The following is a 27,122-nucleotide window of genomic DNA, read 5'->3' as shown; positions in this document are numbered from 1 at the left end:
ACCCTGAATGATACATAGCCTTACCCCAATTTCTGATGGCTTCCTTCACTTCAAAGTTTGATCAGCCTTGACCCTAGACTGTCCTATGTTCTGCTTCACCATACCACAGAAGCTCCTCAGAAATGGTCCAAAACCCTTACTCAGACACACACCCATGGAATCACCCTTTAAGCAAGACTTCCAATATTTACACAGAATTGCTATGAAAGCAATAGCCTCTCCATCGAGACATCATCAGGAAACCTCCCTTTCTTTTTTAAGTCTGTCTCCTGGACAAAGACTGAATTGCAACCCAAATAATTATGAAAGGTACTGCCAGAAGTCACTTACCTATGTGACCTTGGGCAAGTTACTGAACCTCTGCACCTCCATTCTATTTTCTTCAAACTGGAGATGATAATACCTATCTCATGGTTTGGTTGTGAGAACTAAATGAGATGAGCATTCTACAAGTTATAGGACAAGACCAACTACATGGTAATCAGTAAATAAATGCTAGCTGCTACTATGATTGTTATCATATACCTACAATCAGAATAGATTTTCTCCCAGGGGACATTTGGCAACGTTTGGAAACATTTTTGGTTGTAACATCTGGGTGAGGGACAGATACTGGCACTTAATAGGTTGAGGCCAAGGATGCTGCTAGACATCCTAAAGGCAAAGGACAGCACCCAGAGCAAAGAATGATTCGGCCCAAAGTGTCACTAGTACCAAGGTAGAGAAACCTTGATCTAGAACAATGAATAAATTAAAAGAATCTAAAACATCCACATGCTAAATTTCACGTGCCTCACTTACTTCCATTGCCATCTCTCAGTAATAGGACTATAAAGGTACCAGAGTGTATGCAAAGGAGAGGAGTTAAAACATTTAAAAATAATTTTAAAGAGATCCTAAAGAAAAAAAAAACTCAAAAAGCAAGCACACCAAACATCTCCAGGGGCAAAAAGCTATTCATGTATAATCATCTGTTTTTCACAAGGCTCACCCTGAACTAAGGGAGAAACAAAGAGATTACTGTATTAAACATGTTCTTTTGAAGGCATCAAGGACAAACATTACACATTTAAGAAAGCCTGCTTTAAAAAAAAAAGAATTCTTTTTTTTGTGTGTGTGAGGAAGATCAGCCCTGAGCTAACATCCATGCCAATCCTCCTCTTTTGCTAAGGAAGACCGGCCCTGAGCTAACATCTATTGCCAATCCTCCTCCTTTTTTTTTCCCCCTTTTTCTCCCAAAGCCCCAGCAGATAGTTGTATGTCATAGTTGCACATCCTTCTAGTTGCCGTATGTGGGACGCCACCTCAGCATGGCCGGACAAGTGGTGCCTTGGTGCACGCCCAGGATCCGAACCCGGGCTGCCAGTAGCGGAGCGCACGCACTTAACCGCTGAGCCACCGGGCTGGGCCCCCCGAAAAAAAAGAATTCTTAATTGCTGGCATTTATGGGATTTACTTCAATTAGTCAGGAAATTAACACAGGTGAACCACTTAATTACCCTCAGGAGGCTGAACAAACCAATGGCAAAGTGTCAGAAATGAATTAAGTCAAAGCAAACATTTACTATTAGCCTAATGTTAACAGTCTCTCCTGGTCCTGAATTAAATTATGAAGATAGCCGGGTTTCTCCAGTCTGTTAAAATCACCTTTTCCTTCAAGTCCATGTTCTAGCCAGTCTCTGAAGTAGAGATAATAGTGGTAAATAAAACAGGCCCAGCAGCCAGCTGGCACGTGCTCCAGAGGGGCTCTCTGGAGTGAAGTGGAGTTGAGAAGGCCAGATAGAAAGGTCAGGAGCAGACAAAGCTCAGAGCCAGGACCGCAGGGATGGCAGGGTGAGGTCCTGGCGGAAGCAGCTGAGCATTCATTCACTCTGGGCTTCCTTCCCCCTTGCAGGACTGCAGGATGGACTGGAGAGGGAGGGACCGCAGGGCCTTATGGAGTCTCATCCCTGACCCGGACTTGCCTGCAGTGCTGCTGCCATTCTGACTTTGGAAATAATGAACTACAAAGAACTGAAATGTCTAGTCCCGACACCTCACAACTCTTCAGAGCAGGGCTTCTTAACCATTTTTGTGCTGTGGCCTCGTTTGGCAGTCTGCATAGACCTCTGCTCAGAATAATGTTTTTAAATGCATAAAATTAAACACAAAATACCTAGGATTATAAACAAAATATATTGAAATACAGCTATCAAAATATTACAAAACAAGTTTGTGGTAGTAATACATGTGTTTCTTTATTAACACAATGAATAATATCAGCCAGTGCATCTAAATTATTGTAAATTATTATTGAAATACCTGCAACAATTGTAATATGATAAAAAAAATCCTATTTCTACAAGTGATAGTCACAGGTACTGCTAATATGACTGTCACTTGTTGCCTACATGCATAATAGAAGGAAATGCTCGAGTTTCAGTTAGGAGTTAGTAACAATAAAGATGTATTTTTTTCTACATCTAAATTCACAGACCCCTGAAATGGACCCAGATTAAAACGGCCTGCTTTAGAGTATTCTGTGCAGGAGTGGGCATGCAGGGCATTCACATCTGCTTTTCCACTTTTTTTTTTTCCTGCCTCCTACTAGTTGAAAAGAAAAACAAATTGCCTAAAGACTAAAACTGAAAATAATACCTAAGAAGATATACATTTGCCGGTTCTACTTGACGGCATAAGAAGATGAATTATGCATGAAAATGTTTTTTAAAAAGGTAAAGAAATTTGAAATGAGTGATTGAGCAAAGACATATATATATTCTGGCCCCAAAAAGCTAAACAAAATAATTTTCTGCTTCAGAAAACTGGAAGGCAAGTGTGGTGGAAAGATCCTAAGGTGACCCCTCCCCTATAATTCTCACTTCCTGGTGTCTGTGCTTTTGTATAATCTTCCCTTGAGTGCAGACAGAAACCGTGACTTGCTTCTAATCAATAGAACATAGCAAAGGTGATGGGGATGTCACTCATCTAAGCTGACTGGAGAGAGAGAATCTCCTGCTGGCCTTAAAAAAGCAAACAGCCATGTCATGAACTGCCTATGGAGAGGGCCATTTGGCAGGGAACTGCGGGTGGCCTCTAGGAGCTGAGGCCTTCAGTCCTAAAATCACAAGGAACTGAATTCTACCAACAACCCCGTGAGCTTGGAAGAGGTCCTCGTGTTCCAGAAAGGAATGCCGCCCAGCCAAGGCCTTGACTTCAGCCTTGTAAAACGCCAAGCTGAGGACCCAGTTAAGCTATGTCGGAACTCCTGCCCCATAGAAACAATGAGATCATAAATATGCGATGTTTTAAGCTGCAATTTAAATTTGTGGAAATTCATTATAGAACAACAGATAATGAATGCAGTTACCAACAGAGGGGGTGACCAACCATCCCAGTTTGCCTGGGACTGTCCTGGTTTGAAAACTGAAAGTCCCATGCCCCAGGAAACCCCTTAGTCCTGAGCAACCCAGGTTGGTTGGTTGCTGCTATGATCTGAATGCGTTCGTCCCTCTAAAACTCATATGCTGAAATCCTAATGCCCAATGTGAGGGGATTAGAATGTGGGGCCTTTGGGAAGTGCTTAGGCCATGAGGGTGGAGCCCTCATAAATGGGATTAGCGCCTTATAAAAGAGACCCCAGAGAGCTCCCTAGCCCATTCCACCATGTGAGTACACAGCAAGAAGGCACCAGCTATGAACCAGGAAGGGGGCCCTCACCAGCCCCTGAAGCTGCCAGTACCTTGATCTTGGACTTCTAGCCTCCAGAACTGTGAGCAATAAATTCCTGTTATCTATAAGCCACCCAGTCTGCAGTATTTTGTTGTAGCAGCCCAAAAGGACTAAGACAGTTGCCCACCAATAGACGTGTACTGAAAAACAGAATGATATAAATACAAAATACTAGGCACTTGTCTTTAGAAAACAAATAGAAAGTTTGAAAAAACCTGGAAAGGAACCAAACCCTCTTTAAAAAGTTCCCAATAATTAGCGAAACAACTCAAGACTTCCTCAAAACCAATTTTCCATGCTCTCAAAGTAGGGCAGTCCCTGGTTATGAGTGTGAAACTAGGACAATGTTCAAATCCATCTTGTATTTCTAATCTTCACTTTGTTATTTTTTCAGTCTCCCTATTGGTTTCCCCAGTTACTCTAAATCAGTTCTCAAACATCATTACCTTAAAGATTGCCAGTGGCCTGATCATGTGGAACCATCATTCAGTCTTGCCATTTGACCATAGGCCATGGATACCTTTTCTGCCCATATTAAACCCATGTTCCCATCTCCTCTGACCACCCCCAGGTTCCTTCATTAAAGATAAACCCTATGAATCATATGATGTCTGAGACTTGCTTCAGGATAATAGAGGGGGAAGGGAACAAAGGTGAGAATGCAGATGGAAAGGAACTGACCATGTATTGATGGCTGTTGAGCCTAGGTGGCAAGTGCAGAGAAGTTTAATGTACTATTCTATCTACTTGTTTGTTTGAGATTTTCCATTTAAAAAAAGATGAGAAAACAGCAAGCCTATGAAAACCTAATCAATTAGCTCAAAGGTCCTCTAACACTCTCAAGAACATCAGTGTGCATTTTGCTACATATTAAGGCATTTTTAACATTTGTACATGTTTAGAACAGTCCTCCAGTCATGTGACATTCTATACAAATAAAGAAAAATGCCACCTACTTTCCTTAGGCATAAAGGTCTCTACAGCACCATAATGATGAGTCATTGTAAGAGTAGGTAATGAAGATTTTTACATAATGAACTAAGGAAACATAAATGAACAGAGCTACATGTGTCAACAAGGATGAATCTCAAAAACATCACAATGAGGAAAAGCAAGTTGCAGAAGGCTACACAGAGTACGAAACTCCTCATTTTAGGTTGACAAGCCATACAAAACAATACATGGTTTTAGTAACATATATATACACACACATATATATACACATACAATATACATATCCATACAATATATATACACATATAATAAAAGTGTAAAAAAAATTTCAAATCATGCACTCCAAATTCAGGACAGTGCTAATCTCTGGGGTGGGGAAGGAAGAGAATGAGACCAGAGAAGGGGTCAGAGGAAACTTGCACACTAGCTGGTCCGTTTTACTTCCTATGCTGAGTGGTGGGTACACAGTTGTTTGCTGGGTAATCCTCTAGGTTTTGCAAATCTGAAATATTTTTTATAAGACTAAATAAGTAACTATTATGCAAATATTCTCCTTTTAATCAGACAATGGTTTGGCTCCAGAACTTCCTATGTCTGCTGGCATTCATTTTCTTTTACAAAAAAGAACGCTATCTATCTCAAATAGCATATTTTCCTAGTTAATGTTTTAGTATGCTGGGCTCTATCTCTGTAAAGTATATGTTACAAGGGATAGGATATAAAGATGCAAAAATAGAAAATTGTTTCATTTGCATTTTTTAAAAATAGTTCTGGCTAATAGTCTACAACAGGAAAGAGTTCACAAAGATTTTGTCTTTTGCCTATAGTTTTCTTTAATGATTAAACAGTTGCTTCAAAGAATTACAAGAAAACCTTTAAATATGACTTCTTCCCAAAGGTGAGGCTGTGCACAGGAATTTTTAAAACATCTCCTACTTCTCACAGCTTTGTTTTACTTCTTTACCTCAATCAAAGCTGCTTAAACAATCACACATTACTCATTGGCTTTTCTCCCATTCAGTGATTTCCCCTGATAATACAGACTCAACAGTGCTTTATAACTATTCCCCTTAATGTCCGACTATCAAGTCGGACAGAGAAAGACAAATACCATATGATCTCACTTATATGCAGAATCTAAAAAACAAACAAAAAAATCCCAAATTCATAGATGATACAGAGAACAGATTGGTGGTTGCCAGAGGTGAAAGGGGGGAACTGGTGAAGGTGGTGAAAAGGTACAAACTCCCAGTTATAAAATAAATAAGTCCGGGGGATATAATGTACAGCATGGTGACTATAGTTAATAACACTGTATTGCATATTTGAAAGTTGCTAAGAGGGTAAATCGTAAAAGTTCTCATCACAAGAAAAAAAATTTGTAACTGTGTGTGAATGTCAACTAGACTTATTGTGGTGATCAGTCTGTAATATAGACAAATATCGAATCATTATGTTGTACACCTGAAACTAATATACTGTTATATGTCAATTATATCTCAAAAAGACATTATTTCAAAACAAAAGAGTTAACAATCATAAAAAAGTAAACTAATTATAATGAATACTTGAAATATGCACAGAATTCCCAGAGACTAAAGACACCATCCTAAAAAACATTATAAAGGACTCTATATAGTTTGTTACTTCATTACATCAAACACACAACTTGCCAGTTTAAGGTAGATATTTTATTTTTAGATGTTATATTTGAAATCTTTTCTCACTCAAATTCTAAAGAATAGAAACATTTGCATTGGAATGTAAGCTCCAGGAGGACAGGGAATTGTGTTTGATTCATTGCTGTAACCTCAGCACCTAGAACAGTGCCTGAGGCACAACAGAAACTCAGATACCTCAAATACCTGTCAAACTCAAACCTGCTTCCCACCACATCCTATGCCTTCTAGTAAAATGCTAGCTTTTGAATACCAATGAAATAATTCACAACCTGGGAAACTAATCACTCTAACACTTACAGTTCTTTGTCTTGAAATATTAAACAAAAACTATTTACCTGTTTTTAGATATTCATATTTTCTTTTTCTAATTTAAAAGTGTTTCAGGGGCCGGCCCTGTTGCCTAGTGGTTAAGTTCGGTGTGCTCTGCTTCGGCGGCCCGGGTTTGGTTTCCAGGCGCAGACCTACACCACTTGTCGGCAGCCATGCTATAGCGGCAACCCACATACAAAGTAGAGGAAAATTGGCACAGATGTTAGCTCAAGGAAAATCTTCCTCAAGCAAAAAGAAGATTGGCAACAGATGTTAGCTCAGGGCGACTCTTCCTCAGCAAAAAAAAAAAAAAGTGTTTCATTCTTTTTCTATCTAGTACTAGAATCTTTATCTTAAAATAAATCAGCACATGAAGATAAATACTCTAAAAAGAGACCAAGAGGTCTTTTAAAATTGGCTATTATGATGCATTAAAATACAATTCAAGGGGCCGGCCCGGTGGCGCAAGCGGTTGGGTGCGCGCACTCCACTGCGGCGGCCCGGGGTTCGCTGGTTCGGATCCCGGGCGCGCACCGATGCACTGCTTTGGCAGGCCACGCTGTGGCGGCGTCCCATATAAAGTGGAGGAGGATGGGCACGGATGTTAGCCCAGGGTCGTCTTCCTCGGCAAAAAAAGAGGAGGATTGGTGAATGTTAGCACAGGGCTGATCCCCTCACAAAAAAAAAAAAAAAAAATACAATTCAAGATGGCAAATAAGCATATGGAAAGATGCTCAACATCATACGTCATGAGGGAATTGCAAATTAAAACAACGAGATACCACTACATATCTATTAGAATGGCCAAAATCTAGAACACTGACAAAATCAAACACTGGTGAGGATGTGGAGCAACAGGAACTCTCATTCATTGCTGGGGGATCTGCAAAATGGTACAGCCACTTTGGAAGACAGTTGGGCAGTTTCCTACAAAACTAAACATACTCTTACCATATGATCCAGCAATCACACCCCTTGATATTTACCCAAAGGAGCTGAAAACTTAAGTGCACACGAATGTTTATAGCAACTTTATCCATAATTGCCGAGACTTGAAAGCAACCAAGATGTCCTTCAGTTGGTGTATGGATAAACTACGGTACATGCAGACAACGGAATATTATTCAGCATTAAAAAGAAATGAGCCATCAAGCTATGAAAAGACATGGAGGAATCTTAAATGCATATTACTAAATGAAAGAAGCCAATCTGAAAAGATTACACACTGTATGATTCCAACTATATGACATTCTGAAAAAGGCAAAACTATGGACAGAGCAAAAAGATCAGTGTTTACGAGGGGTTGGGGATAAGAAGAAGGGATGATTAAGTGGAGCACAGAGGATTTTTAGGCAGTGAAAATACTCTGTATGATATTATAATGATGGATACATGTCATTATACATTTGTCCAAACCCAAAGAATGTACAACACCAAGAGTGAGCCGTAATGCAAACTATGAACTGTGGGTGATTATGATGTGCCAGTGTAGGTTCATCCATTGTAACAAATGTACCACTCCGATGTTGATCACGGAGGAGGCTGTGCATGTAGGGGGCCAAAGGGTATATGGGAACTCTCTGTACCTTCCCCTCAATTTTGCTGTGAACCTAAAACTGCTCTGAAAAAATAAAGTCTATTAAAATATATTTGTTGGGGCGGGCCCCGTGGCTTAGCAGTTAAGTGCATGCGCTCCGCTGCTGTCGGCCCGGGTTCGGATCCCGGGCGCGCACCGACACACCGCTTCTCCGGCCATGCTGAGGCCGCCTCCCACGTACAGCAACTAGAAGGATGTGCAGCTATGACATACAACTATCTACTGGGGCTTTGGGGGAAAAATAAATTAATTAATTAAATTTTAAAAAAAATAAAATGAAATAAAAATAAAATATATTTGTTGGGGCCGGCCCTGTGGCGTAGTGGTTAAGTACGGACGCTGCGCTGCTGGCGGTCCGGGTTCAGATCCCAGGCACACACCGACGCACCACTTGGTCAGGCCATGCTGTGGCGGCGTCCCATATAAAGTAGAGGAAGATGGGCACAGATGTTAGCTCAGGGCCAGTCTTCCTCAGCAAAAAAAAAAAAAAAAAGAGGATTGGCATGGATGTTAGCTCAGGGCAGATCTTCCTCTCTCACACACACACACACACAAAATTAATTAATTAATTAATTAAATATATTTGTTAATAAGTAAATAATATACATATATTTCAACTGAAAAAAAACTCTAAGATAATTCACTTCCATAACAAAGTAACAGGTGTAATGGTTTATTTTTACTCCAAGGAGGAGACAAAATTAAGTATTCTTATAGAACATTTACTCCAGGTAAGATTTTCACCCCTACTGGAACATTAATGGTAACCTTAATTGTATGGTTATTAGGAAGAAAAAAAAAAAAAATCTGGCTGTTACCATAGAAACTACCAGGGCTGGTTAGTGCCTCCATGATTTGAGCAGCTATACCTGTTGGGCCACTTAATTCTGAACTTACAGGTTTCTGTTTAACAAGGAAAGGCTAAAAACATCTACGTTTGTTTTCAAGAATGGCTAATACACTCATAGAGTAGTGCAAATCAAGATGAATGGAGCGAGCTAGCACATGCACACACACACATATACACACCCAGACACACCACACCACACCTCACCAAAGTGGCTGGTAAACATTAGGTGGCTGCCAGCCGCTTGCTTTGTTTGAATCTCTTCTGATTACATTTCCCAGCCCAGCATGACCTGGATGTTAATTTTCACCTGTATGAAGAATACTGGATTATTGCAATGGTGTTAGGTTAATGGGGAAGGATCCATTTTGTTGTGCTGGGCTGAAAAAGGGAGCTTAAAGCTCTGAGAGATTTACTACAAGCCGTCTTCTAGGGATGTCCCCTTTTGCCAGCATCTGAAGCAGTCTTTTGCAAGCAGATTTCACATGCACGTCAAGAATATAATCTCATTCACGCAAAGGCACTGTGCCTTGGGTTCTTCTTAAATCATATATACCTCAAGGGAGCATGGGTTCTAACACCAGGAAAGCCCCCATCTCAACTCCTTAGGAGGAGTCAACCAACATATTCAGATTTAATATGCACACCTTCTCTTCTCACACTCCATGTATTACTGATAACAAAATAAGCCTTAACACATGCCCAGCTGGCACTTACTTGCTGTGTGGCCTCAGTCGCTTATTCTTCTTTCAGTGGAGAAATAGCAACAGCATTTAATAAATCTATTATGCTTGAGAGTATTGCGAGGGCTTCATGCAATAGCCATGGTTTGTTTTTGAAGACAATGACTTTTTTTCTACCTGGTCCAGTTCAACTGCGCATCAGCACCGGCAGGACTGTCTACATATCAAGGACTTCTTAAGGGAAAAACAGCTAGGCTAAGTTCTGTGACTCCTAATTATATTTTCAGAAATCCTGAATTCTAAAAGGCGAAAGATTACAGAGTGGCTAAAGTTATGCTCACAAACATATAGGCACACGCATGCTCCAGCAGTACAAAACACAGTCTTAAGTGTCTTTTTTAAAAATTACCTACAAACATAATGATATTGCAAGTGAACCCTAAGTACTCCTTTGGAACTAGATTTTAAAATACCACTCTCCACTGTAAATATTCAATTGATGTTAACTTTCATACTGACTACAGCTTTTGAGAAAAGCTTCATTTCACGTTTTGGGCCTGATATTAAGAATCTTATCACCACAAAGTGCTGGTAACATCAAAAGACAAAGTGCTTATCAAGTAGTCTTTCTCCAAGCTCCAAGGAAAACACAAACCAAACACAGCATCTGCTGTGGATCATCCCCTCCTCCTTTTCCAGGTATGGAGCAGCCAAAAGGAGATAACTATGACACACGTTACTTTCCAGTTCTATTTCAAGAATGAGAAGATAGGAAACTACAGCTGTCCCCCACGGTGGATGTCTGGGGTCCACCTCTCACCCTAAATAGGAAGCTTGGCTTTGCCTTGACAGATGTCCTCTTGCAGCCCTGTGGCCCTGCTCTGCAACTTATTAAGGCTTTCCAGTTTAATACTAATATTCAGAAATACGTTAGTGGGCAGACATATATAGTAGATATTTATATATTACAAGTCTACAGAGCGAATAACATTCAGTCCCTGGCTCCCGGCCCTACAGACACACACGCACACACTCTTCAAGTTCAAATCCCAGCAAGGCACCCGAGCGCCCACCCGGGAGAAGGAAGGGCAGGAGCCCCGAGCAGAGGTTAAACCAGACACCAGCCAAAACAAACACCACTTCCAGAACAAGGCAAACTTTGGGTATGGGCGGCGGCAGGGCCCCAGAAATGGCCGAGGGAGGGAGTGTCAGTCTGTCTCAGGGGAGGAAGACGGGGAGCGCACCCAGCACTGCTAAGCTGCAGAGGAGGCTGCTGTTCCCCGGGGGTCAAGGGCTTCGCCGCATCCCCGGCTGCGAAGCCCCCTCTCTGCGACCTGGCCGAAGGCTCCGGGTCCCTGTGGGCAGCTGTGTCGCCCCACCCCTCCCCCTTGTCCCCACAGAAATGGTCCCCACAGACTCGCAAGGGCAGGGGGCGCAGCGACCTACCTGGTGCAGCGTCTCGGCGGGCAGCTGCGACGCCCGGAACAGGTCGGCCACGGGGCCCGCGGCTGCGGTGGCCGCGCCAGGGGCGGCCCTGGCGGCCTCAGGGGGCCCGGCCCCGGGGCCCCCGCCTGCGGCGCCGGCGCAGCGCGCGAAGAGCTCAGAGTAGCACTGCTGCTCGCCCTCGCTCAGCAGCAGCGCCGGCCCGGAGCCGCAGCCCCCGCCCGCCGCCGCCTCCATGGGGCCTGCAAGGGGGCCCAGCGGAGCACCGTCCACGGCTGGGGCGGCGCCGCCTTCGCCTCAGCCTCCGCAGCCGCAGCCTCGACCTCGGCCGCCGCCGCCGCCGCCGCCGCCACTACCGCCCCCACGCCCCGCAGCTGTCGCGCGGCCGCTTCCTCCCGGCGCGCGCCGGCCCCGCCCCCGGACTTGAATGTTGTGCCTCCGCCGCGCGGCACATGGATACAGGCGCGGTGCGAACCAATCGCAGCCCGGGATCGCATCCCGGCCCCGCCCCGCCGCCCGCCACGCCACGCCCCGCCACGCCACGCCCTGTCCGCGCCGCTCCACGCCAGGTAACTAACTCCGGCGCGCTGCCTGCGCAGGGGCTGGTCACCTGCTCTGCTGGCGCAGCCCGGCCGGAGAAGGCGGGAGCCAGCGCCGTTCTGCGCCCATCCTGCGCAGGAGGGGAGTCTTTGGCTCTTCGCCCTCCCTGGGAAGGGCAACATCTAGATCTACCTGGAGGATGGCGCTTTTCAGGAGGCGGGGAAGGCTGTGGTGTTTTCTCCCCAGGACGCTGGATCAGTTGTGGTGCCCACGCACGCCATGCCCTTCCCAGAAAAGGGACGAGGCATGGGAAATTAGGCTTCCCTTTTCCATGGCAGTACTGCTTCTGTCCTGAAAAGCTGGAGGACAGAGATCTCCATACGAACGGGGTCCCAGTGCCTCCCTATAGCGTTCAGGGTGATGACGAGGTTAGGCCACTTTCTCAAGCTTGGCTCAAACCTGGAGTTGAGCCTCAAAAAGGAATAACATCGGTTAGTGTTAAATACTAGAATAATAGGAGTAAAAAAAGGCCCTGCGAAGAATTGCACATATATATGCATTAAGCCTCACTGGGAAACACCCAAAGGAAAAAAATCAGTCCAGGATTAAGCACTAATGAAAAAATGTGTTTTAGGGGCCGGCCTGGTGGTCTTAGCGGTTAAGTTGGCGCCTTCCGCTTCCGTGGTCTGGGGTTGGCCAGTTCAGATCCTGGGTGTTGACATACTCACCGCTCATCAAGCCTTGCTGAGGTGGCGTCCCACATAGAAGAGCTACAACTGTACAACTATGACACAACTATGTACTGGGGCTTTGGGGAGAAAAAAGAAAAAGAGGAAGATTGGCAACAGATGTTAGCACAGGACCAATCTTCCTGAAAAATATATGTTTTAGAATTTGCTTTAATAAACAGATATATAAAACTTTTACCCCAAATAGTTTTATTTTAATTAAAAACAGAAACAAAAAAACATCTCGAGAAATAGCACTGATGTTAAATATATTTTGGTCAACTAAATAAGGACCAAGGACAGGAAGAGAGAAAAAGAAAAGAATCTGGAGATGGTATAGATGAGGGGGGTGTATAAGAAGAAAAAGGAAAAATAAATTATGTCAATTCATAAATGATGGCCAGAGTAATATTTCCCTTTTGGAATCTGAAGAAATGAAATAGAGAAGAGGATCCACTTAAAAAGCAGGAAGTTCTTATCTCTTCACTAAGATTTCTCTACACCACATTTTGCTTCAGACCTGCCAAGAGAGAATTAAGACAGCAGTAGGCTTGGGGACAAGAGTACAGAAAAGATAGATAAGTTAGGAGCAGCAAAGACTAACTTAGTTGAGGAATTTCCATTTCTAAACCTCACCACCACTACATTTTCCACAACTGTAATACCTTCTCAGGAAAACTGGAAGCCAAGAGATCATGTTTATTCTCTTCCTACCTTTCCAGTTGTAATCAGGCTTCCCTGAGAATGGCTCACCATCCTAACAGAGGTTAGAAAGGAACCCACTTTTCGTGATAAACGCCAAACCCTACTTTCCCCTGTGACTTCTGCAAAAAGAAATGTGAGGTATAATAATCCCTAGCATTCATATAGTTCAAAGCTACATTATCTCATTTAAGCCTCAACGTAACTCGCCGAGGTAGGTTGAGCAAACTTTTTTTTTTTTTTGGCAGGGAATGAGTCTCCCTGAACTAACACCTGTTGCCAATCTTCCTCTTTTTTTCTTCCTCCCCAAAGCCCCAGTGCATGGGTGTATATCCTAGTTGTAAGTCCTTCTAGTTCTTCTATCTGAGCCGCTGCCACAGCATGGCAACTGACAGACAGGCGGTGTGGCTCCACGACTGGGAAATGAACCCAGGCTGCTGAAGCGGTGAGAGCACTGAACCTTAACCACTAGACAGTCAGGGCTGGCTGGGGAAAACATTTTTATCTCTATTTTGCAGATGAGAAAATGGATGCAGAGATGGTGTGATTTGCCCAACTGAATACTACATTCGGAGCTGATCTTCATTACTCAACTCAGTTTAATAAATTTGACATATATTTATCAAGCACCAGATACTGTAGAAATGGTTAGAAAGTCTCACATCTGTGCCTATCAATCCATCAATCAACACTTATTGGTAGAACAGGAAGTATTGACTGTGTCCCTACTAGAGTATCGTGAGGGATTAAAAAAAACATACAAGATGTGTTGCTTTCAAGGGGTCTGCAGCCTCACTGGAAAAGACAAGACTAACACAACAAATAAAAACAAATAATAAAAGACAATATATAATTAAGTACTAAATTGTGTACCCCCGGGCTAAGTGCTCTGGGAGTTTAGAGAAGAGAGAAAATCCATGAGCCAGAGCTCAGCCAGGAAGACTTGATAAAGGGGGCCCCCCAGATGGATGTTGACAAATGGGTGGGAGTGGGGAGGCAAAAGGACAGAACAGAGAGGGAGGATCACAGGAGGGGGCAGAGCCCCAGAGACTTGGCGCCAAGGAAGTGATGAGTGAGGGACAGCAGGCTGGAGCAGGAGGGAGGGGCAGCCTCTGATGGGCTGTGGGATGCCAGAGAGAAGCTGCTCATGGAAGGACAAGGGGCACAGCCAGAAGTGATCCAACAGCAGTAACGTTTAAACCCAGGACACAGGAGGAAAAACTGGCATTTTTTAAATGCTTTAATATCTAAAGAATGCTAAGTACTGTTCTTTATTTCTACAACAGTTTTTTGAATAGAAGAAATAGTTATTAAACTTCAAAATAAACACAGATAAGAATGTAGAAACTAGAAACACTCATATCCCTTAAGGCTGACAGTAAACGAAAATGTTTTAGAAGAGAATTTCTTTATACTTTTTGCAGTTCTAAACTTACACACTTGTTTTGGCTCCATCATGGCCAGAAAAGCCAAAATGATAATATATTCAGGAATAGCCAAGAGATAGTCTTTAAGTTATGCTTTTGTCCTTTTAAGTCCAGCATCAGTGCCCTGCATGAAGATGACAACTTAACAAACTTAGAACAACGCACTGGTTACCTACAAGGAAGAGTTTTCTAAAGTAGAGGTTGCAAAACTAGGACCAGTTGCCTGGTTTTGTATGGCTCACGAGCTAAGAATCGGTTTTACATTTTTGTAATGGTTGAAAAAAATTAGTGTTTTCTCTGCACTGAATTTTATTTCAGGACATGTGAAAATTATGTGAAATTCACGTTTCAGTGTCCATAAGCACAGTTTTTTTGGAACACAGCCGCACCCATTCATTTACGGGTTTATGGCTGTTTTTGCCCTACAATGGCAGAGTTGAGTCGTTGCCTAAAATGTTTACTCTCTGGCCCTTTACAGAAAAAAATTGCTGACTGCTGTTCTCAAGTATGAAGACCTAATATTTTCTTACACCTACAGCCAATTTACGGGTCACCTGGGAGGGGGTAGTATGGAAAATTCTATTTGGCTTCTCTGAGCTTCAGAATTTTCCCAAGTGATAATTTAGATTGTATCTCAAAGATTGGTGAACTTTAAAAAGTATTTATTGAGGGACAGACCCATGTAAACACTAAATAATCACTTCTTTGGCTGATTTTAACTTTTTTTTTTTTTTGCTGGAAGTGAAGAAAGGTAGATCTTTAATAGTGTGAGAGGGAATCCTATTCCCCTGGCCGCATTTTTTCATGAGAAAGTTTCCTCTCTACTCCCCAGGAGGGAATATTGATGAAGTAACATTGGCGCTTCTCCCAGTTCCTGTCATTTACTCTTCTCTAAGGAAGAAGTGATGAAAGGGAGAAGAAACTGATGAGTCCTGGTTCCAACAGTGTCTCTGTCTCTGTCTGTCTCCCTCTGTCTCTCTGTCTCTGTCTCTCTGTCTCTGTGTTCCCCTCTCTCTCTCCCTCTCAATCCCTCTCCCCACCACCACCACCCCTGAATTCTGCTGCCCTCAGAGGGGACTCCACTCTACCCCTGATTCCACATAGAAGGCACACCTAGTTTGGGGGCACTCTCTGTTCCCGCTTGCAGCTTCCCAGGTAAGGTTCTGTTTTGTAGACACTCTGTGCGGTGGGGAAGGAAGGGGGTAGGGAGAATAAAAAGAAGGCTGATTGTGGCCACTAACCCAGTCCGAATCCCCAATCCAGCTCCAGCAACAATGAAGCTGATATTGGCCACGTGGACCTCACCCGATTCGTTCTACACTCATAGAGAGAGGGGTAGGAGTACTTGGACCCCAGTATGCCCTACAAATCACTAATGACGATGGAATCTTACAAGTTACTGTCTCCCATAAAACCAGTTTTGAACATTGGTGAAATTATATCCTGTACCCACCCATGTGTGTGTGTGTGTGTGTGTGTGTGTGTGTGAGATAGTGTGTCCTCTTCCTTCCTCTACAAACTCTATCCTTTGAAGCAAAAGCTTGACAAATCGAGAAAGCGGCTGTTCTCAAGCAACAAAAAGCTTGTTCTCAGCAGCCCTGCTGGCCTCTTATGTAAGGTACCAGAGAGTTCACCTTTCTCCACAGAATGAAGCCTTTGGTAGCCCTGGAAATGGCTGAGCAGAAACATTAAAAAGCTTTCTGTGTACGGGGAAAGTCCAATAGTTATGTCAGACACACTGGAGCCAACAGTTCTCACTACTTGTTAACAATAGCAAGCTGTCTAACCTTGGGAAGGCAGCTTCCTGCTTTGTTTCCACGAACAGGATTTTGGATGATAATTATCCTAGCCATATATTTTCATGGTGCCTTTTTTAATCACCCATAATACTCAATACTGACAGAGCTTTTTCCTATGTTTTAAAGGGACACGAAAAAAATTCTTTGTTTATTCAGCACTTCAGTCATCACAAATTTGAGCAAAGATTATTATTGATTAAACTGATAGAATTCTGAAAATCAAATTTTCAGAAGCTATTCATGTTTCTGAAAACTGGAGGGTTCACTAATGAGTCAGGGTAGGCTAACTACTGAAACAAACAACAATGGTAAATAAATAATGATTTATCTCTTGCTCATGTCACAGTCCAACAAGGGTCTGTGGAGGGGGGTGTTTCTCTTAGTGTTCATTTGAGGACACTATCTAGTAGCTCCTCCATCCCGTGGGTCCTCAAAGTCCTCCACTAGATGCTCCATATCTGCCAGTTATAAAAATATAACTGAGAGCTGGAAAGAGAGAGGGCGTGGAAGGTTGCTTGCACAGGGTCAGAGGTGGCACCTATCACTTCTCCCTGCTTTCCATTGGTTAGAAGTGACTCATGTGGTCATACTGAACTGCAAGAGAGTCTGGGAAATGTAGTCAAGCTGTGTACCCAGGGAGAAGAAATGGGTTTGGGGAACATCTAGCCAGACTCTGACATAATTACCGTGTAAAAATTTCAAACCTATTGTAGACACTATTGGTTCACTTCCAAGATTCCTGTCACCAGGCAACGCACCCATCAGTAATGTTGTCTGCTAATGGCTCACAGCTGCTCCCTTCTTTGGAGACTTGCCCTCAGCCAACCTGGAGCCACTTCAGGGAGGTTACCCTCCACACAACCCACAGAGCAGCCCACAGCCAATGGCTGACTGACATGAAGTATGAAAGGCCAGCCCCGGTGCCTCACGGTGAGACCAACTCTGAGGTACAAATCATGCTCCAGAGTGCCCCGTGGGATCAGGCTGAGGGGAGTCTCCAGCCGAGACTGCTTCCTTGCTTGGCCCCTTCTCCAGCCCCACCCTGCTTCTTTCACTCCCCTTCTCCTGAGAGCTCTCCCTCAACAAAGCACTTACACAGACTCCCCATCTCAGTTTCTGCTCCCAGAGAACCCAACCTGAGCCAGGATTTTACATCAGAGAGTAATGTGACTCACGTCTCATAGAAAAAGCATGTGCAGCGCAAGTCGATTTGTAAATATTTAAGTGCTCTCAGAAGAGTATGTATAGTCTTATACTCAACAAACAAAGACCACTTTCCCAGCACTGCAAACAAAATCCTTTTACGGTGAATATGGATTGCAGCCTCATTCTTCATTTTTGTTTCCTGCCCCTTTCTACTTGGACCAAGTTGATGTGGCTACTGGGTCATCTAGGATCTGAGTCGCAGCCTCGCAAGGCCAGAAATGCCTTTATCACTTCTTTGGAGGTATCACAACCCATAAGAGAGTGCAGGTACATAAATTACAATTCCAGTTAACTGATTCACGTCCACAGCGATACTGTTCTGCAAACTGCAACTCTCGTGCACATAGCTTTCCCCTTCCACGTGCATAAGTTCTCTCTGGAGATAAATTTTAAATAAGAAAACTACTTCTCAAATATAGAATCATAGAAACAAAGGAACTAAATAAGGACTAAATCAGGAATTTAGTCCTAATAAGAACTAAATGATCCTGAAACACCCTTCTTCACAGTCAAGGATGTTTCTAAGTAGTGTTTTGAAGACAAGGAGCACATCTTAATCATCTGATGCTCAATAAATGATTGATTTAAATCAAAAGAAGAATCAGAATTACCTGGAAAGTACGAGAAACACAATGGCAAAGTACCCTTCAAAGATTTTTCTCTTGTGAGAGACTTATATTTGTCTTTGCCACTAAATCCCCTCCTTGTTTCAACCTACTTTCATTACATGATTTCATTCTCCACTTCATGTCTTATTTTACATTTTTACTCATTTCTTTAATTCTCTTCTTTAGGAGTTCCATCCAGTCACTAAAAACTTAAATTTTAGTTTAGCTGTTTCCTGATGACTTCTGAGCAAGTACCATAATCTCAATAATAGTTGCCAAAATAACAATGTAGATTTGGTTTTGTCTTGGAAATGTTCCTCTCTACATTTACTCTCTTTTGCAGACTGTATCCAAATCTGGTGGAAAAGATAGGTCTTACATTTAGGCAGCTGTCCAGGCAGCATGATTTCATGATTTAACATATGGAATTGTATTAGTAATCTATTGCTGCATAGCAGCAGCTTTTGGAACAACAAACATTTATTATCTCACAGTTCTGAGGGTCAAGAATTCAGGAGTGACTTAGCTGAGTAGTTCTGGCTTAGGGTTTCTCAGGAGGTTGCAGACAAGCTGTCGGCCAGGGCTGCAGTAAGCTGAAGGCTGGACTGGGGCTGGAGGATCCATTTCCAAGATGGCACACTCACATGGCTGTTGACAGGAGGCCTCAGCTCCTCCTTATGTAGGCCTCTCCACAAGACTGCCTGAGTGGCTTCAGGACACAGCAGCTGACTTCGCCCAGAGCTAGCAATCCAAGACAGAGTGTTTCTGCAACCACACTGTCTTTTACGACCTAGTCTCAGAAGTGACACACCACTTCTGCCATATCCTATTTGTTAGAAGCAAGTCACTAAGTCCAACTCACACTCAAAAAGAGGAGAATTGAGCTCCATCTCTTGAAAGACATGCCCAAGAATGTACGGACACATTTTAAACCACCACACAACTCTTTACAGAACTGGTTCCTAACTATTCTCCTGTTCTTTACAGAGTCCCTCTCAAATTTGCAAAGTACTTTTTAATATGGTTTTGAGTTCAAATTGATACCAATGTATTTATAACCTCACAATCAGAAGAGAATTCTTTTTAATTTGTATGCAGTATTTTAGTTTATAAACTTTTTTGCAGTAATTTTGGATTCACTGAAAATTGCAAAAATAGTACAGAAAATTCCTGTATGCATTTCACCAAATCCCCAAAATGGTTCCACAATTTGCTTTATCATTATCTCTCTCTTTCTATATACATTTTTTCTGAATAATTTGAGAACAAGTTGCAGGCATAATATCCCTTACCCCTTAATACTTCAGTGTACATTTCCTAAAAACAAAAATATTTTCTTGTATAACCACTGTACAATTATCAAAATCAGGAAAGTAACTATCGTCTAATCTACAAACTTTATTCAATCGTCACCAGTTGTCCCACTAATGTCCTTTAGAGTAAAAGAGGAAAAAAACTTTTTCTCCTCATCCAGGATCCAGTCCAAGATCACGTGTCACATTTATTTGTCATGTCTCTTTATAGTCTTCTTTCATCTGGAGCAGTTCCTTGGTCTTCGTCTTTCATGACCTTGAAATTCTTGAAGATGACAAAATATTTATTACTTCTGCTTACAAACCTGCATTTTCATCCCTATGTAAGCTTTGTAAATCTTTCTGAGAAGCACATGAAAATAAGCACTGCTAAATATTTTTAAAGTCTATCAATGGCTTGTGAGCCAACTGATAATTTTGAGAATTGATAAAGGGAAAGAACCAAACATTGATCTTTCCTTCCCTATCGAGCTGTACCACTGGGGAACCAAATAGTAGATGAGGTAGAATTACAAAAGGAATGATAGAATTAAAATATCACCATTTTGCAATCTCTAATAAATAAATAAATCTAAACATTGATCATCAATGACTGCTAACATCCCAAAAAGAGTCAGACATTATGTGATTCTTGCTAGACATACCCAACACTACCTATGACATACAACTGCCAAAAAGGAAAGCAAACTTGAATTTGATTAAGTCTCTCTAATTCAGCACTATCCAACAGAAATATAATGCAAGCCACTATGTAATTTTAAATCTTCTAGTTGCTGCATTAAAAGCAACTAAAAAGAAATATGTGAAATTAATTTTACTAGCATATCTATTTAACCCAATATATCCAAAATATTATCATGCCAACATGAAATCAATATAAAAATTATTAATAAGATAGTTTACATTCCCTTTTTCTACTAAGTTTTTGAAATCTGGTGTGTATTTTACACTTACAGCATATCTCAATTTGGACTAGTGTTAAAGAAAACAATTATTCAGACACTTGTTAAAGATGGTAAGGCAGACCTTATTCAAGAGAGACTACTACAATGTGATTTTGCAGCAGGAGGAAGAGATTGGGCTCAACTCTGAATACAATAAGGACAAGTGGAGATTGATAGCCAAAGAGCAGAGAGGGGATCAGTGGATGGAAAATTACTAAGAGGAAACATCAAGGTTGGGGGGATCCTTGCTAGATGGACTCAACAGGATTCCTGCTGAAGGCAGGCCAGGGTGATAAAACATTAAGGGTGGGGGATGAGGAATTTGATCATATATCAAGAGTGGGAGATTTTCACTAAACTGACCTGGCAGGATTCTTAATAACACTGGACTAAGTGGATCAACGGCAAAGCCCAAGGCAGGAACCTAGTCAGTAAAAGGACTCAGAGGAGCCTGACTCAGTTTGGTCAAGGAGAGAGTCTTTGTCACTAGTCACATCTTAAGTACACAATAACCACACGTGGCCAGTGGCCAACGTATTGGACAGTGCAGCTCTAGACAGATCTATCAATGTGCAGGAAATGCAGAAGACAGGGGAACATGTAGGTACCACCAAAGAGAAGCAAGCAGCCAAAGCCAGACAGTGGGATTCTCTACAAGACAATTTGATTTCTTCAACAAATAAATTGCAAGGAGGGAAAAGGAGATGGAGGGGGAACCTTGACATGAAAAGAGATTTAAGGTGTATATAATCCAGTCACAATTTGTGGATCTTATTTGGATCCTGATTCAAAAAACAAACTAAAACAAATCTATGGCATTTATGACACAAATGGAAATTTAAACACTGGCTGGACTGGGGACCAGCCCGGTGGCGTAGTGGTTAAGTTCACATGCTCCACTTGAGCAGCCTGGGGTTTGCAGGTTCAGATCCGGGGAGCGAACCTATGCACCGCTCATCAAGTCATGCTGTGGTGGTGTCCCACATACAAAATAGAGGAAGATGGGCACAGATGTTAGCTCAGGGCTAATCTTCCTCAGCAAAAAGAGGAAGATTGGCAACAATGGATGTTAGTTCAGAGCCAATCTTCCTCATAAAAATAAATAAATAAATAATAAACACTGGCTGGATATTTTGTAATAGTAATTATTGTTTAATTTTTTCAGGTGTGATAATAGTCTTGTGGTTATGTTTAAAGAAAAAGAATCCTTATCTTTTAAAGATACATAACTGAAGTATTTATGGATGAAATTATATGGTGTTTCAGATTCACTTCAAAATTATAAGTGGTATCCATTTATATAAAATATCCAGAATAGGCATATCCATAGAGACTGAAAGCAGATTAGTGTTTACGAGGACTGGGAAGAGGGGGCCATAGGGAGTGACTGCTTAATGGGTATGGGATTCCTTTTGGGAGGAATTAAGTAGTGATGATAGTTGTACAAGACTGTGAATTACTAAATGCCACATAATTGTACACTTTAAAATGGTGGAAATAGTGAATTTTATGTTAGATGAACATTACCTCATTAAAAAAAAAGAAAAATATTTGAAAGAAAAATAAAACTATAAAGGGATAGAATATGGGATTATAGATGAAACAATGAGTTACAGTTGATAATTGTTGAAAGTGTGTGATAGGTACATGGGGGTTCATTTTATTATTCTCTTTATGTTTGTGTATATCTAAAATTTTTTTTAAATTAAAAAACAAAGTCTGTCAACCATAAGGGAAATTTGAATATAGACTGAGTATTTGATGATGTTAAAGGATATTGTCTATGTATTTTTAAAGTGTAGTAATTACATAATGGCATAATGTTTATGAAAAATCAACCCTTATCATTTATGGATGCATTCTGTATTATCTACAGGTGAAATGACGTGATATCTTGAATTTGCATTAAAATACTCAGGCACAAAAGAAAAAAAAGTGGGGAGGGGTTAGTTTGAAACAAGAATTGGGGGCCGGCCCCGTGGCTTGGTGGTTAAGTGCGCGCACTCCGCTGCTGGTGGCTCCGGGTTCGCATCCCGGGTGCGCACAGACGTACCACTTCTCCGGCCATGCTGAGGTCGCGTCCCACGTACAGCAACTAGGAGGATGCGCATCTATGACATACAACTATCTACTGGGGCTTTGGGGGAAAAAAATAAATAAAAGATTTAAAAAAAAAAAGAAACAAGAATTGGAAAATGCTGACAACTGTTTAAGCTGAGTGATGAGTGCAAGGGGGGAATTATACCAATCTCTCTAATTTTTTATGTTTGAAATTTTCTGAAATAAAATATTTTAAAAATATGTCAACCTTTATCAGCACCCCTTAGCAGTCCCATTTTTCATTCCAATATGTAAGCTCTCACCTGGACTCCTGTATCCAAGTGGTTTTGAACCTTAACATTAAACAGAAATGTTAAACAAAATAACAATATTAGGTCATGCTTTTCTCTTTGAAAATAGTGAAATGTCTGGCAACTACTCAAATTTTTTGTTGTTGTTTTAGAATGTGACTGCATGAGAAAGTTCAGCACATCTGGCCGACAATGCCCGCCTTCCTTTTGCACTGAAAGAAATAGAAGAGTATGTTCATTTTGAAGAGAATGTTTGCTTCATGTGTGGTGTATTATCTTCATAATACTCCACCCCTTCACTGAAATGGGAGCCAGAAACAGGAGCATCCACTAATAAGCTGGATTTTTTTTTTTAAGCTTCAGAACCTCTTGGGGGAATATATGTTTGCAAACAGTTTCCATATTACTACACATGCCAGCTCAGTAATGATGAAAATAACAACACTGGATTAAAAAAAAAAATAAAAGAGTTTATCACCTTTGTAATTATTTCCATTCTAGAAGAGAACTATACTTGCATTGACAGAAAAAGGCCTTAATGCACAATGAGGCCTCAATCTGAGGCCTTGCGCAACAGAAAAATTGGAAATATTTTGGAGTTCATGAAACTCATTCTCAATTTTGACCTAAACCAGCTGTTTCATTTAACCCAATGGATATTTAAAAAAAAAAAAAAAAAGCTATTCTTTCTGGAGCCAGATTCCACCTAGCAAAGCCTCAACAGACTTCTGATCCTTTAGGAAAGCAGTATTAGAAAACTTTTACAAGCCTGTTATGTTCCCAAGGATTGTTCTTAACAATTGGCTTAAAATATATATTTAGCCAAGTGTATGAGAGTTCATTGAAGACATAGCGTGACCCACGAGGATGGCAATAATCAAAAAGAGAGACAATAACAAGTGTCGGTGAGGATGCAGAGAAACTGGAACCCTCATAGGCTGCTGATGGAAATGTAAAATAGTGCAGCACTTTGGAAAGAAATCTGGCAATTCCTCAAAAAATTAAATATAGAGTTATCATATGAACTAGTAATTCCACTCCTAGGTATATACCCAAGAGAAATGAAAACATATATCCACATAAAACTTGTACACAAATGTTCATAGCATCATGATTCATTATATCCATAAAGTGAAAACAACCCAGATGTTTACCAACTGATGCATGGATAAACAAACTGTGATACAGGCACACAATGAAATATTATTTGATAATAAAAAAGAATGAAGCACTGACACATGCTACAACATGGATGAACCTGGAAAACATTACGCTAAGTGAAAGAAGCCAGACACAAAAGCCACATATTGTATGATGCTATTTATATGAAATGTCCAGAACAGGCAACTCTAGAGAGACGGTGTGGCTACCTAGGGCTGGGTGGGGGGAGGGTAGAGGGAAATGAGGAATGACTGCTAGTGGGTATGGGGTTTCTTTTGGGGGTGATAAAAAGATCTGAATTTGTAGTGATATCTGCACAACCTTGTGAATATACTAACACCCACTGAATTATATACTTTAAAAGGGTGAATTTTATGGCATGTGAATTATGTCTCAATAAAAAATGTTTTTAAATACATAGCATGTCACTACCACCTCCCTATTACTTCCTTGTAGGAGCAAAACTGAGGAACAGTGTGTAGTGGGTAAGATAACAATCTAGTTCCACTCTTTTGCCTAAGTCATGCCTGGAATTTAACCCCCAGCCTATACCAATCCACACTGACCCAGACAGGCAACACTTCACACTGGGTGTTGCTGCTCTTTTGCCACTTCATTACATCGTGCAAATGCCATGATCACCTTGGACTATGTCAATTAGAAGCGAACCAAAAGACTCGGCAGTGAGAACGATGGAATTGAGCCTTCTCAAATGGTGCCCTTTCTAAATCGTGCCTCACTCCCTGCCTCTTTCTTACCCTGGGTCAGAGTCCCCAACCTAAGTCCGTGGCTCCTCCAGAGAGTAGGACCACGTGAGGCAGCTCCATTGGAGAGGGCAGGTCTCCAGCCTTTTCCCAAGCTTCCTGACAGACATTTCTCTTTCCCAACCTGTAGGGGAAAGCAGTTGAATAACTCAGTCGTGTCTCATTTGATACAGTGGGTATGTTTCAGATATGTTTCTGAAACTGTATAAACCAGATTTCCATAAGGATAAGTGAAATTTGAACAAATTCATGACAGGCTTAAAAAATAAATCTTATTACGAATCATTTTATTAGATGACTAATTACCTCTATTTCTTTCTTGGGTCATCCTTGATTTTCATATATCTAGTTTATTTAAAGCACAGGAGACATATAATATAAAGATTCTGTATTATAGATACATTTATACATATCTGAATATTTATTTATATCTATAATTCATCAGACAAGAGCTTCCTGAACCCAGAAAATGGTTAGGTTCAGATCTTAAGTAGTGAAGTTAATTTAAAACTTTCTTTTTAGCAACTTTCAAAACCACACATCCAAAATGTACTTAGTAAGTTAGTTAGGCTAACTTAGTAAGTTAGTAAGGCTAACTCTAAGTGAGTTTTGTTGTTTTATTTTTTCTCTCTTTTTAAATAAATGAAAATTCTCTCTCAAATTAATTTATATAAGAGTGAGGCAGAGTATAAATTTGTAAAACAATAACTAAATTTAAAAAAAATAATAATTATCTTGCCCAAATTTCCATCAACAGATGAATGGATTTAAAAAATGTGGTAAATACATATAATGGGATATTATTCAGCCATAAAAAGGAAGGAAATCCTGATATATGCTACAATATGAATGGACCTTGAGGACATCCATAAAATAAGTCAGACAGAGAAAGACAAATACTGTATGATCTCACTTATATGTAGAATCTAAAAACACCAAACTCATAGAAACAGATTATAGAATGCTGGTTGCCAGGGGCTGAGGGGAGGGGGAAATGGGGAGATGATAGTCAAAGGGTGCAAAATTTCAGTTACAAGATGAATAAGTCCTGGGGATCTAATGTACAGCATGGTGACTATAGTTAACAATACTGTATTGTATACTTGAAAGTTGCTAAGAGAATAGATCTTAAAAGGCCCAACCCGTGGACTACTGATATTTTGCTAAGTCATGCTGTTGATGCCAATAGTTCTCCTTCATACTGTCAAGGCTTTCCTGTCCCCAACTACCTCCTTGGTCACCCTCCAACAACTATCCTCTGGGAAGTGCTGGCTGAGTGTAGTCCTCAGGTCATTGGTGATGACTGGAGTCCACAAAACGGGTCCACACACAGTTCAGGAGTCTCAGAGGAAAAATAAAACAATTGTGTCCACATACATTTCATAAATTTGAATTGAAGATAAATTATGATTTTCACAGAAACAATCCTAAAGTTTATGCATTCACCGTAAACATTCAATTGATCAGCTAACATTCATTTGCCAGGGTGCATTTCATCTCAGCTAATGTATCTTTATGTCACTTGCATAATATTACTTACATTTGTCCAGTTTGCATTTTTTGTTGTAACCATAATGTGTCATCATATTCCCAATTTGTAAAAATGAATCAGCAGTCCATTGAAACATAAAAGCAGTTCAGAAAAAGTTATCTAAATACTGCAGTGCAGAATAACTTCATTATGCAAACAGTGCATACGAAGTCACTGTGAATATAAAGGTGACTCTATATTGCTGGGGCTCTGTAAGTGTGATGGGCAGACAAAAAAGAATAGGAATAAGAAATACAATAATTATATGAAAATTAGATTTTTTTTTTTTTAGCAAGTCTAAGTGGTGTTTTTTTTTTTTTTTGATGTTTTAATGGTTTCTAACATTGTGAAATTTTGGGTTGTACATTTTTGTTTGTCCATCACCATATATATGACTCCCTTCACCCCTTGTGCCCACCCCCCACCCCCCACCCCCCTCCCCCCACCCCCACTGCCCCTGGTAACCAAAGTCCAGTTTTCTCTGTCCATGTGTTGGTTTATATTCCACATATGAGTGAGATCATACGGTGTTTGTCTTTCTCTTTCTGGCTTATTTCACTTAACATAATACGCTCCAGGCCCATCCATGTTGTTGCAAATGGGACGATTTTGTCTTTTTTTATGGCTGAGTAGTATTCCATTGTATATATATACCACATTTTCTTAATCCAGTCGTCAGTCGAGGGACACTTAGGTTGCTTCCACTTCTTGGCTATGGTGAATAATGCTGCAATGAACATAGGGGTGCATAAGCCTCTTTGGATTGTTGATTTCAGGTGCGTTGGATAGATTCCCAGTAGTGGGATGGCTGGATCATAGGGC

At 41.2% G+C, this 27,122-nt stretch overlaps 1 protein-coding gene across 2 annotated transcripts in view; it reads right to left on the bottom strand.

Moving 5' to 3' along the window:
* REPS2 (RALBP1 associated Eps domain containing 2) overlaps positions 1-11,522 on the bottom strand; it is a 207,714-nt gene extending 196,192 nt beyond the window's left edge. For both annotated transcript variants that reach the window (XM_058535505.1, XM_058535506.1), the window contains exon 1: positions 11,230-11,522. In XM_058535505.1, coding sequence (XP_058391488.1) covers positions 11,230-11,463 — 234 coding nt within the window. In that variant the 5' untranslated portion in view covers positions 11,464-11,522. The remainder of the gene's footprint in view (positions 1-11,229) is intronic.
* Positions 11,523-27,122: the final 15,600 nt, after the last annotated feature.

This window comes from Diceros bicornis, chromosome X (assembly GCF_020826845.1).
Source record: "Diceros bicornis minor isolate mBicDic1 chromosome X, mDicBic1.mat.cur, whole genome shotgun sequence".
Taxonomy (NCBI): Eukaryota; Metazoa; Chordata; class Mammalia; order Perissodactyla; family Rhinocerotidae; genus Diceros; species Diceros bicornis.
Note: the sequence above shows the minus strand (reverse complement) of the source record. Positions and strands in the feature narration are given on the sequence as shown.